At 43.5% G+C, this 12,800-nt stretch overlaps 1 protein-coding gene across 1 annotated transcript in view; it reads right to left on the bottom strand.

The window, feature by feature from the left end:
• The window catches only part of FSHR (follicle stimulating hormone receptor), a gene marked incomplete at its 5' end in the record, with an annotated part of 73,137 nt that extends 64,632 nt beyond the window's left edge, over positions 1-8,505 (bottom strand). The window contains 2 exons of the mRNA XM_015427667.1: positions 6,111-6,185; positions 8,431-8,505. Coding sequence (XP_015283153.1) covers positions 6,111-6,185; positions 8,431-8,505 — 150 coding nt within the window. The remainder of the gene's footprint in view (positions 1-6,110; positions 6,186-8,430) is intronic.
• Positions 8,506-12,800: the final 4,295 nt, after the last annotated feature.

The following is a 12,800-nucleotide window of genomic DNA, read 5'->3' as shown; positions in this document are numbered from 1 at the left end:
CAGTGTGGGAGGGAGAGGGGGGAGGAGTATTAGAAGCTACTGTGGAGGTGGGGGTGGCAGGATCACTAAGGCATTACTGCTGGGGCGGTAACTCCCTTGTGGCTTTAAGCACCCTGCAACCGCTGCTGCACCTGACAGACAACTGCCTGTCAGATGTAGGAGAGGGGAGCATGTTTGAAGCCATAGGGAGGCTGGCCAGCAGCTTTGCTTCACCTCACAGGCGGCTGGCCACTCCTGATTTCCTCAACAGTCATTAGCTCTCTGCAGTCCCCTGTACCTTTTTTTTTTAACCTCAGAATGCTGAGCTCTGCAGCTGACCAATCAGAGTGTGGAGGATGCAAGGAGGCAGCAGTAGCTGCATAGGAATCAATGGGGGAGCACATTTTACTCCTTTTGACCCCCTTAGGGGTCGAATTTCTAAAAATCCCTTCTTAGCGAGCACCTACACCACGGTAGAAGCACTCTCCCTGAATTTCGTGTTTCTAGGTCCAGTGGTTTGGCCTGGGTGTTGATTTTACGGTGAGGGGACTTTCTTTTATACATACATACATACATACATACATACATACATATATATACATATACATATATATATTTATACACACACACACACACACACACATATATATGACAGTTTCAGTATGAAATACTAAAGATGTTTTCTTTTGTATGATTATTATCACAACAAATGGTTATGTTAAAATTATACAAAAATTTTATGCAGTTATTCATGGTCTATCATATAACAGATAAAACTGAAGATAGGATAAAAATGTTAATATAATATGAGAAAATAGTAGAATGTTGAGTAGGTTGTTACAGTGGTTTTTAAAGTTATAATTTTCCTAAAAATTCAAGTAATTGAATCGAGGATTGTCCTTTATACTTGCAAAAAATGCCTTTTATACTATGTTTTGGTCATTTTACTTTTTATTTTCCCCCTTACCCCTTTTTAATTCTGTATTCCCTCAAAAAATTCAAAATAAAATTATTTTTTAAAAGAGTGAAATTATTAAATTTCCAAATTTTGCACAGAGCATTCTGCGTGTTCCATTTGTTTAATCCTTTATTTGTATCTTTTTTTTTCTCCTCTACATTACCATTGGCAAAACTATACACAAAAGCAATCTCAATGTGGTTATATAAAGACATGGAACAGGAGCACAAGTTCACATCAGTAAAACACCACACAAAAGAACACTGATGTAATCAATCACATCAAGATTATTTTTTGAATGTTTTATCAGTTCACAGATGCTCATCACACCACTGGTGCTGATTCAGAGCTCTTGATGCACAGCTGGTAATCCTATGACTGCCTTCAGCTAAGTTGGATCCTATGCATGTGGACACACTGGCGGCTTGGGACGATATGCGCCACCTCTAATTGTACCAGTTTAAAGTGTTGTGGGGCATATCATCCAGACAGCACACCCTGCTGCTGGTTACCCATGCGGACATCCTGTGGTCAAGCATCCACATTACTGCAGTGCTCCAGCCACGGAGCACACTGCCCGGTCTTTTTTAAAAATGCAGGTAGGTGCATATGTGCTCATGCATGTGCATAGGTGCTTGCACATGTTCTCATGTACGCTCATGCGCATATAGGCAAAAACTAAAAAAAACACACCCTACTGGTGGGAACGGATTTGCAGGTTCAGACCACCAATCTGTTCTGCACGCGCTGCCCTGCATCCCATCATCCAGCCATCCACTATGAATGTGTGAGGAACCGAAAACACCACGTTATGTGGTGCCTTTTTAACCCAGCTCCAAGTCATCCTACGATGGGGTAAGTATGCCTGGGGAACGCCTGACAGATGCGGCTGTGTGACTGTGCCCATTTGATCTGGAGGGGAGGGGTGGCTATGTCAGGCCAAACTGCTTGTGTGATCACACCCTATGATTCTCTTTTCTGTTAAGTCTTTCTTCAAAGATAAAAACAGTTCCTGCAGTGGTGAATGTGTGTGTAGGGGGGTGGGGTGAGAGTGGAATGCATATGAATTTGATGAACAGAAACCTGTAACAAACTGCACATGCTCCAGGTCCAGAATAGATTTTAGAAATTCTCCTAATTGAACTGGAATTAAGGAGAAGAAGAGAGATACAACACAAAACAAATTTTAATATGTAATGGAATGGAATAGAGGAAATCTTCTCACTCAATTTGGGTTTTTTAGAAAGATCCTAACCTTGTCCTTTCATTTTATCGGAGCCCACTGGATTTCATTAGACTTCCTTTTGCTTTTAAGTCACAGCCGAAGAGATATTATCAGTTAGATTCAGGTCAGGTGCTAACAGCAGCTTGAGTATTTTTGGATAATACTTTATTCTAAAGGTGGGTTTAATTATCCATGAATTATGATGGAAACCCCATGGGAGCAGATGTGGCAAACATGTTGTGAGACCTGAATCCTTTGTGAAGAATGCTATTTAAATGACTGTGGAATTAAGCCTGACTATCAAATGAATTCTTATTAAGAGGCAGCTCATCACCCAGCACTGCATATAAATGGAAAATACTGCTAATGGTTTTCTGTCTTTGGCAGAATGAAGAGTTTAAATGTTCACTGTGTAGGTGGAAGAAAGAGCGAGAGTGAGGAGGAAAGAGGGGGAAATTACTTTCTTGGAATATCTAGAGGATGAGTGAATGAGTGTCCTTTGCCTGATATTTGCCCAAGTCCTGACCCAAAGATAACAGTGCAATATCCAATCCAGAGATAACATGCCCTGACGCCACAAGCAATATCCATGAAAGGACAAAAGGAGCTTCTGCCCTTATGGCCAACATTGATGTCTCTCCATCCATGCCACAATACCCATCCAAGTCCCACAACCTGCTGGAAAACTTATTTTGATGCATATTGTTGCTCAGAAGTGCATATAGTCATGGATTCAGGAGAGTTTCTTATTGGCTGTTTTTGCTGTGCTTTCTCACATTGTTGTTATAGTACCCCCTCAAAGTTATATTTTGTCTGCAGTGCTATTTAACATTTACACGACGACACTTCTGTCTGAAATCAAAGGGGGATTTAGGTGTCATTAGTACATGATACCAAGCTCTGTTACTCCTTTTCATCAGGTCAGATCATGCTCTGAACAGCTGCCTGGAGATGGCAATAAATAGTTAATAACTTGGAGTTCAATCCAGACAAAACTACTGTTGGGTTATTTCAGAGTTATTTATGCAGAAAAAGAAATACAAATAAAAATACAATAAATCCATTAAAAACTAACTTGTGTGCCAAAAATGTGAGCAAACAAAAGATTCTAGATCACAAGGCTTACAGTGCAATCCTGAGAAGAGCTATAACCTTCTAAGGCCATTGAAATCGATGGGTTTAGAAAGTGTAACTCTGTTTAGTACTGCAATGCCAGTTTTCTAAGGGAAGAGGGGGCGTCTGCTTATTATGTTGCAGAAGAACACAACTGAATTCTTATGTAACCCACAAACAAGATCATAAAAGTGTTTTTAAAATGTTTTTGGCTCCCAAAGGGCTAATTTTGAATGGGCTTCTATTATTCTTGTTATGTTTCTAACATAAAACCAAAGCAAAAAAAGAGAAGAAAATCCTTGAACACTAGTCTTTTTAATGTAAAAATAAATAAATCAAATGCTTAGTTTTTTAGCACACACATGGTTGGTCTTGAAGGGGTTTTTTATAAAGCAAAGGAGAGTGGCTGTTCTTTGTGTTTTTGTGGAAAGGCAACACAAGTAAATAATATATATATTTTCTTTCAAGGAAGCCATTGCTTTAATTTTTAAAGTGTATTTCTAAATCTCAAAACTATACATATTTTTTTTTCCTTTTGCACAAAATCCATTATCCACATTCTGCAATTCTCCTTTGTTCCTGGAAGATAACTGGAGCCAGAGAATAATAATGGAACAGAACTAAAAGAATCTGTACATCCCTAGTTATCAAGCTGTGCCTGATGGGAAAGCACTCCCCCCCCCGAAGAACCAGGTTGGCAGCTCTGCAGTGGTGTAGGTCTCACCTCATCTCTGACTGTTCAAGTGGCATCTTTACCTTGAAGAGCTGTGCCCCTTCCTGGAATGGAATGCCTTTGCAGCTGTTAGTCAAACTCTGGTCAGATGGGCTGATCAAGGACAGCGCACTGCATGCAAAGCTGCCTTCGAAAACCACTCAGAGACTCCAGCTGGTTCAAAAGGCTGCAGCAACATGGCTAATGGAATAAGCCACGGGGCATATTATCATGTTTATTTTACAAAATTTCCAGTAGCTCCTAGTCTACTTCCATATGCAATTTTAAGTGCTGCATTTGATGCACAAAGCCCTAAAAGGGCTTTGGCCTAAGGATCTGAAGAGCTGCCTTCTTCCTGATGAACCTATCTTTCTTCCTTAGAACAGGTTGTAAGATGGGCAGTGACCAGAGGCAGGGCCTATTTCTTTTCTAGCAACATACCTCTGGAAACCCCTCCCTTGAGAGGTCCATCAGGTGCTGTTGCTGTTGGAGTTCTTGCAAAGACCTTTCTATTTTCCTATCCCTTGGATTAACTCCTCCTTTCGGTTTAGCTGCTTTGATCTAACCAGCTTGTTATTCTACCCCCCAGTTCTTTTAATTTTTTTAATGTTAAAAATCTTGCAATTGATCTAACCAGCTTGTTATTCTACCCCCAGTTTTCTTCTTTTAATTTTTTAAAATGTTAAAAATCTTGCAGTTGTATTTTATTGATTTTGTGAGCTGCTTTGAGCATTTTCATGGAAAAATGGGATATAAGTATTTCAGTACATACACACGTACTGTTGTTGGTCCCCTGTGTAACACTAATGGAGTCTATACAGGTGAGCGTGTCAGATTAGGCTTCAGGAGACCCTGGTTCAGATCCCCATTCAACCAGGACCCTTCCTGGGTGACTCTGGGCTAATCACTCTCAGCCTAACCTATCTCATGGAATTGTTATGAGGATAAAATGGAGGAGGAAAGAGCCATGTATGCCCCTAAAAGCTCTCTGGAAAAAGGGTGGAAAAAATGAAATAGACAGATAATAGATAAAGGCAGACCAGAGGTTCACTCTAGCATAGGAGAAGACATGCACACATCTCTCAAAGAACTAAACAGAAGATTAGATCCCATGATCCATGGACAGTCCTTTTCTACCCTGGGAAAAATTATTTGTGGGTTGTGGGATAGCCATTACAGTCACAAGGCTGCAGTGGGGAATAGGAAGGGGAAGAAATCGCCTTCTCATCTGTGTTCTGTCAGTGGAGGTGCACTAAGAGAAGAGGTAGGAGGCAATTTTGTCCCCATTCTTTGCTGTAGTCTCATGACCTGTGTGACTATTAACATGGGACCTGTTATGTGCAACAAAAAATGGGAAACATTTTTGGTGTCAGAAAGTACTGTTGAAGGTAGGGCAACATGGGAAATATCCTCAACCATCAGCACCTTCCACTGGCAGATCATAGGATCCAACTCAGACTGTTCTTTAAAAAGCAAAAAAAGCTACTTAAAAAGTGGCTCCTTCCTGACATGGGGGAGGGATTGCCTTATCACCACTGTTTAAAAACATGGCTACACTCATTTTTATTGTCAGTTGGGTATTTGTCATTCTTAGTTCTGCTAACAGAATCTGTTCAAACTAGTACCAAACACTGTTAATCTCAAAACATGATACATGCAGGGGTGGTGAGGGGAACAAAATATGTTATATTTCTGAAGTGATGTCATCAGCAAAACCGTCATTCTTAGTTCTGCTAACAGAATCTGTTTGAACTAGTACCAAACACCGTTAATTTCAAAACATGATACATGCAGGGGTGGTGAAGGGGAACAAAATATGTTATACTTCTGAAGTGATGTCATCAGCAAAACCGAAGAGGATCCCATCAGATTCATACAAGCACTCCTCAGTGCACTTCCAACCTCAATGGAAGTGCTAGTTGCTGTACTAAAAATTACATTTTTGCACTAACCAAATAGCACTGGAAAATGGGCTATATCCTCATCTAAGTTGCAATCTTGAGGGACAACAACAGTAAATGTGCAACAAATGAGCTGTGGAATTATTGTGTCCTCCATCAAGACTGTGTGAAAAGACCTGTTACAAGAAATGATGATGCAACAGCAAAGTCTCAGATACTTACAAGTACTTGAGGCTGGGAAGATTCTGGAAGGCATCTTGCTCAATAATTTCAAGATTGATTGCCTTCTCAATTTTTCTGTAAAAAAAATTCAGAAACACCTATTGGAATTGGAACCATAAGGACTAGGTTTGTTGTTTTCAATTCTTTTATAGTAATGGCTAGTATGCAGTGTTGCTACATGCTGGGTCAATGGTTATCTTCAGGTGTCCACCCTGATACCCAGAACTTTTTCTTGGTTAGTGACCTAACATAGTACTGAATCGAATAGAGGTGATAAGTATTGAGGCTCTAGCACAACTAGGCAAATTTAAAACTAATAAGTCTCTGAGTCCAGATGGCACACAAATGAGGGTTCTTAAGGAACTCAGATGTGAAGCTGCTGTTCTAACTTGTAATCAAAATCAGCCTCCGTACTGGAGGACTGGAAAGTAGCAAATGCTATGCTCATTATAAAAAAGAGGTCCAGAGGAGATCCAGGAAGTTACAGGCCAGTTAGCCTAATATGTATTCTGGAAAAATTAGTTAAGGAACTCAGATGTGAAGCTGCTGTTCTTCTAACTTGTAATCAAAATCACCCTCCGTACTGGAGGACTGGAAAGTAGCAAATGCTATGCTCATTATAAAAAAGAGGTCCAGAGGAGATCCAGGAAGTTACAGGCCAGTTAGCCTAATATGTATTCTGGAAAAATTAGTAGAAATTGTTACTAAAGAGAGAATTATTAAGCATGTATGAACAAAGCCTGCTGAGGGTAAATCACCTTGGCTTCTGCAAAAGGAAGTCCTGCTTCAACAACCTTTTTGGAATTCTTTGAGAAGGTTATTAAGCAAGTGGTCCAGTAGACACTGTATATTTGGACTTCCAAAGATTTCTGACAAGATACCTCACCAAAGTTTTCTGAATAAGCTTAGCTAGCATGGGACAGGACAGGCCTTGTTATGGACTAGAAATTTATTAAATGACAGGAATCTGTGAGTGGAAATAAATGAGCAGTTTTCACAATAAAGGGAAACTATCAGTGGGACGCCAGGATCAGTTTTGGGACCAGTGTTACTGTTCATCACTGATTTGGAATTGGAGGTGAGCAGTGTAGTCGCCAAGTTTTATTCAGAATGGTGAAAACCAAGGTAGGTTGTGAAGAGTTCCAGGAGGATTTCTCTACACTGGGTGAATGGGCTACAAGATTCATACAGTTCATACAATCATACAAGATTCATACAATTTTCACATGGGCATCAGATTCATACAATCACTTCTCAGTACATTCTCAACCTCATGAAGTTCAACATAGGTAAGTGTAAGGTGATGCACACTGGAACAAAAAATCCTAATTTTAAATATATACTGATGTGGTCTGAACTGGTAGAGATCAAAAGGGAAAGAAATTTGGGGTTGTACTGGATACTTTGGTGGAAACGCCAGCTCAGTGTGTTGGTGGTCATTACGCAAGATGGCCAATATAGTAATGGCTTTGTATAGATCTATGGTATGACCTCATTTGAAATACTTCTTACAGTTCTTTTTGTCATATCTTTAAACGTATATTACAGACCTGAAAAAGTGGAGAAGAGAGCAACCAAAACGGTTGAGACACCTTTTGTATGCAGAAAAGCTAACAAAGTGGATTAAGAGTTTTTCTCCCTTTCGCATATTGTTATACAGGGCCAGCAATGACGTTGATAGACAATAGATTCAGAACAGATGAAGGGAACTACTTCTTTACTCAATGAGTAATTACAGTGGGGATGTCACTACAAGAGGATGAAGTCACAGCCATGTGAACAGATGGCTTTAAAGGGGGTAGCTCAGATTAATGGAGGATATTTCCACCAATGGCTATTAACTAGAGATTAAAGGTAACCTCCACATTCAAAGACAATAAACTTCTGAATACTAGTGCTGGGAGGCAGAAGCTGGGAGGGTCTCGGTCTCTATGCCCTGTTTGTTGACCCACTAGGGCAACTGGTTGGCTACTCTGTGAAACAAGATGCTGGACTAGATGGACCACTGATCTGATTCTGCAGATCTCTTCTTATGTTCATCAGTGGCTCAGATCCCACCACTTCAGTTGTGAAGTTGAGAGGAGGTTGCCCAATGTGCATCAGATTACAGTGATTTACATGGGATCTCGTTTGCCACTGTAATGGGCAAAATTCAGCATGAGGAAAAAGGAATTGGTGCTAAAAGATTTACAGTTGCTTTTTGCTCAAGTAAGAAATGAAATCAAAATGGGGATATTCAAATCCAACCAGACCACTAGGGAAATGCAGTCTCATCCGTACTTATAGAGTCTCTATCCTCTAGTCCTATTTATTTACTCACATTTCCAGGAGATTGGGAAGGTTGCAGAACACATTCGATTCTATCTTTTGCAAGACATCATTCTGAGAGATTTCTCTGTCAAGAAAATGGAAAGATAAGCCCAAATGACCTCTGCATTTGTCGAAAATGCCAATAGTACAAATACATGCGAACTGCCAGCTTCAAAGAGTTCACTAAATCTGAGCTGACAACCGTTAAAACACAACATCGTCTTAATTTTTTTTAAAGCATTTGTAAGAACCAATAGCAGAAATAAGGAGGGGGAAGTGTTACTGCACCTTAGGTCCCTAGTTTGCACATGCAATAGAATGAGGAGGTATTGAGGCGACAGAAATCTGAGGTAACAGAATAGACTACAGAATTTCAGAGTGTAGGTTAATGAAGAATAACATTTTGGAGTGCATCCCCATGTTGTAAATAACTCTATAAATAGAAAAGTAGCCTATCAAACAAAAAAAGAAGACAAATTCTGCATACATTCTCTTTACAGGGAGTTTTTATGAAAAGGAATATGCAAATCAATCCTCTGTAGTACAAAGTAGCAAGAGTCAGTATGGTGGTTAGAGTGCTGGACTGGACTCAAGGAGATCCATATTTGAACCCCCACTCTGGCATGGAAGCTTGCTGGGTGATGTTGGGCCAGTCACACACTCTCAGCCTAATTTACCTCACAGGGTTGTTGTGAGGATAAAATGGAAAGGAAAGGAGAAACAATGCAAGCTGGACACCACTAGGTTTAAATGAAGTAAATAAATAAATAAGTAGGCTATTCTGCCATCTCATTCTTCTGCAGGCCTGATTTATACATTTAGAACAAGGAAGTAGAATGAACTGGACCTGATCAGACTGCAGTGGGAGGAATACTTTTTTTGAATGCTCTCCTATGTTAAAAAAAATCATGTAAACAGAAATCTACCGCAATAAGAAAAAGCCTGGCCTATAATCCCTTTCTCCAAAATCCTAGTTTCTCTTAGGGTTGCCAAGTCAAAATATCTCCTTACCGGGGGACTCCTGCGCCGTGGCTGGAGTGCGTGTGGAGGGAAAACCATAGTTTTCCCTCGGATGACCGTGGCCCCGCCCCCAGCGTGCCCGGCGTGGTCGTGTCACTTCCGGGTGACATGCACGTCGGGGTGGGGTTCCCCCCGGGGCCCGATCTGCCGGCGGCAGGGAACAGGCCTCTGGGGCGGGGGTTTCCCCGCCCCCCAGGGGGACTTAGGAAGCCTAGTTTCTCTATGCAGGGAGCTCTTTACATTGATGAACATTCCAAAAAAGTACCTTATCAGTACTTTTTTTGACATAAGTGCTGTCAAATCACAAGTGACTTATGGAGACTCCAGCAAGGGTCTTTCAAGTCAAATGAGAAGCCGTAGTGGTTTGCCACTGCTTTCCTCTTCACAGCCTTCCTTGGTGGTCTCTCAGGCTGTACCATGCTGCCTTCCATCTAGTACTGTTTACAAGGGATGGACACAAACCAGCTCACAAAGTCAAGTTCATCACAAATTTTGACTGGTTTGTGGTTCACAAAGAGATGTTCGTGAAATGGCACCTGGCATGAACATTTCACAAACTTTGGTGCTGTTCATGGTGGTTTATCGTGGTTCGGGAATGATTACATTTCCAAACAAGCAATCTCCACTCAATTAAACTGTTTACAAAATTCCAAGGCAATTGGGGGGTGGGGTGGAATTCTCCAGCCTTGGAAATACCAATAGGAACCCTACAAAGCTTAACAGGCACTGCTGGCTGCCAATAACAGAATTCCCATTCTGCTCTATGGGATCAGAATGCTGTATATACACTCAGCTCAGCTCTGCAGCCTCTCTATTGGCTAAAAAGTCCTTTCCCCTGGTGGGGCTTTGGTGTTAGGTGGACTCAGGGCTCTGAGCCACCTCATCTTTCTGCTTATGCCAAGCAGAGGGACTTAGCTATTGTGTTTGTTGGCTGAGGACCCACATTTTATACCCTCCCACCTCTCCTGATTGTGAACCAACCGCTCTGTGCTGTGAGGTTGAAAGTGGGTGCAGACTGCACTTGTTGTGGGGGGAAGACCCCCCATGCATGAAAGGCTCCCATCTCCGGGCACCAAACCCACCCTGCCAGCCCACGGAACCTGCCCCTAGCAGGGTATCACCAGAGGTCTCGTAGCCTCCTTCCCCTGATCTGTTCCTGGGACTCTCCACAGAGGACAAAGAGTTGTTAGCACTGCCCAAAAACCAGCAAGTGCTACTACTATTCAGAGAAGTCTCTGTGAGCAGTGATTGGGGGGTATCCTCCCCTCCTAAACAACTCCCTGTTGCTGCTCCTGCCTCTAGTACACACCTCCATGGCCCCTCCCAGTCCAGTACCAGAAAGCAGCTGTCCCTCCTCCCACCTTCTCCAGTCCTGGGTTATCATTTCCAGACCACATTATGGAAACATTTCCACACCTTCCCCAGTGACCCCTATGTGGCAGAGTGCCAGGTATGCCACACCCATGTCCCAAGGGGTGCAAACCCCAACACTCCTCCTCTTCCGTCCTCTGCAGGAACCTGCAAAAGGTGCCCCCAGTGATGTTCCCACTGGGGGCAAGAGTGGTGGCTAGTGGGAGGAAGAAGAGGCCAACTCCCTCTCAGCAGGGAGAAGTGGAAGGGGATCAGGAGGCCCCTCCAAGAAAGGCTCCCCACACTCAGGGTGCTGAGGGCAGGACATCAAGGCAGGCCACCCTCCAAGAGGTCATTCCCACAGGGATGCCAACAGTGCCATCCAGAAGGGCTATGTGGAGGGCCCAGGAAGCAGTCACTTGCCTCATAGTGAGATGATTGCTGTGGATGGCCAACCCATCTTCCACATGAAGGACATAGCCTTTTCTAGGATGCTTGCCCACCATGCATCACTCCACAGTGGCAATAGTGAAGGGTAAGCTCTCCAGAGTGAAAGGCAAAACCGTGGCAGACCTCTGGAGCAGCTAGCAGCATGGCTACCTCTCCCTCACTGCCCACTGGTGGCAATCAGAGGACTTATCCATTCGGACTGTCAGGGCATGGCCCAGGCCCCAAGAGGGGACATTCCTGCCACTGGACTACAAAGTGGTTCTTCTCCATGCTCAGGGGATGGATGCAGACCACACAGTGCAAAACATCACTGCCATGATACAGAGGAGTCTGAGAGTGTGGGTGATTGGTGGCAACATTGTCCATGGCTATATGGTCATGGATGCCAGTGCCAACATGCTGGTAGTGATGAAGGCTGCATGCCTCAAGAGCATCATCTGCCTGGTGCACACGCTTCACCTAGTGGTCAAGGATGCTCTGAGGCTGGGGAACACTGTCAGGGCCACCTGGGATTCTGCCATCCTTGAGATGTGGGCCTTGCTGGAGACCTACCAGAACCTGGCCACCCACTTCTCGCACAGCATCAAGTCTTGGTGTCTGCTACATGAGAGGCAGGAGGAGGGGGGGTGTCTGCTCATCCTGGACTTACCCACCTGCTGGAACTCTGCCATGATTGCACGTTTGGTGGAGCAGAAGAGTGCGTGGCAGGATATCATCTCCTCCATGGCCATCCTCCATGATCACTTTAAATGAAAAACTCTGCTTTCTACTGGTCTGGTGGGGCTGGGGTGCCCTCCAAGCTGTCAGTGGGTTACTTTGGGGAGGCCCTGTTGGATGTTTGCCTTTCTGCCATGGTTGGCATCTCTAAGTGGAAAACTCTGATTTCCACTGATCTGGTGGGGCTGGGGTGCCCACCAAGCTGTCATGGGATAACTCTGGGGAGTCCCTGTTGGAAGTATCTCATCATGTCTGCCTTTCTGTTGTTGCATCACTAATCACTTTAAATTGAAAACTCAGATTACCACTGGTCTAGTGGGGCTGGGGCAGCCACTATGCTGTCGTGGGGTAACTTTGGGGAGCCCCTGTCAAAATTCTGGGGATGTCTGCCTTTCTGTCCTTCAGAACCTGTCTTTGGAAACTTGGAGGGGGCTCTGAGTGTAGGGGGGTGCTCGCCTTGCTTCCAATGACTGGCTGGGGGTGGTCTGCCCAGGCTGAGGTTCCCTGTGCATTTGGTGCATGTAGCTTGCAGGTAGTCCATTCTATACACTTTTCAACCTGTGCCTGACATTTTTCCCCAAAGCACTTTCCTGGCTTGACCTTAGTCCTGTTGGGTTTGTAGAGCCACAATGGCACTAGTTCTGCTGGGCCCTTTGCACGGGCCTGCAAATATGCCCCCGCACCTTCAGTTTCTACTGCAGAGATTCCCTGGGGCTTTGATTCCATTCTGCTGGGCTTCTATCGCCCTTGCCTTTTTTTTCCTGTTTCCCCCCCCTCCATTGGAAACAATGAAGAATGGGGGCACCTTCTTTTGGGGCCATAATTTGGACCCCATAAATCCAA

Source organism: Gekko japonicus, unplaced genomic scaffold, assembly GCF_001447785.1.
Source record: "Gekko japonicus isolate JY-2015 unplaced genomic scaffold, Gekko_japonicus_V1.1 scaffold174, whole genome shotgun sequence".
In the NCBI taxonomy this organism is placed as follows: Eukaryota; Metazoa; Chordata; class Lepidosauria; order Squamata; family Gekkonidae; genus Gekko; species Gekko japonicus.
This window is presented reverse-complemented; position numbering and strand designations above follow the sequence as displayed.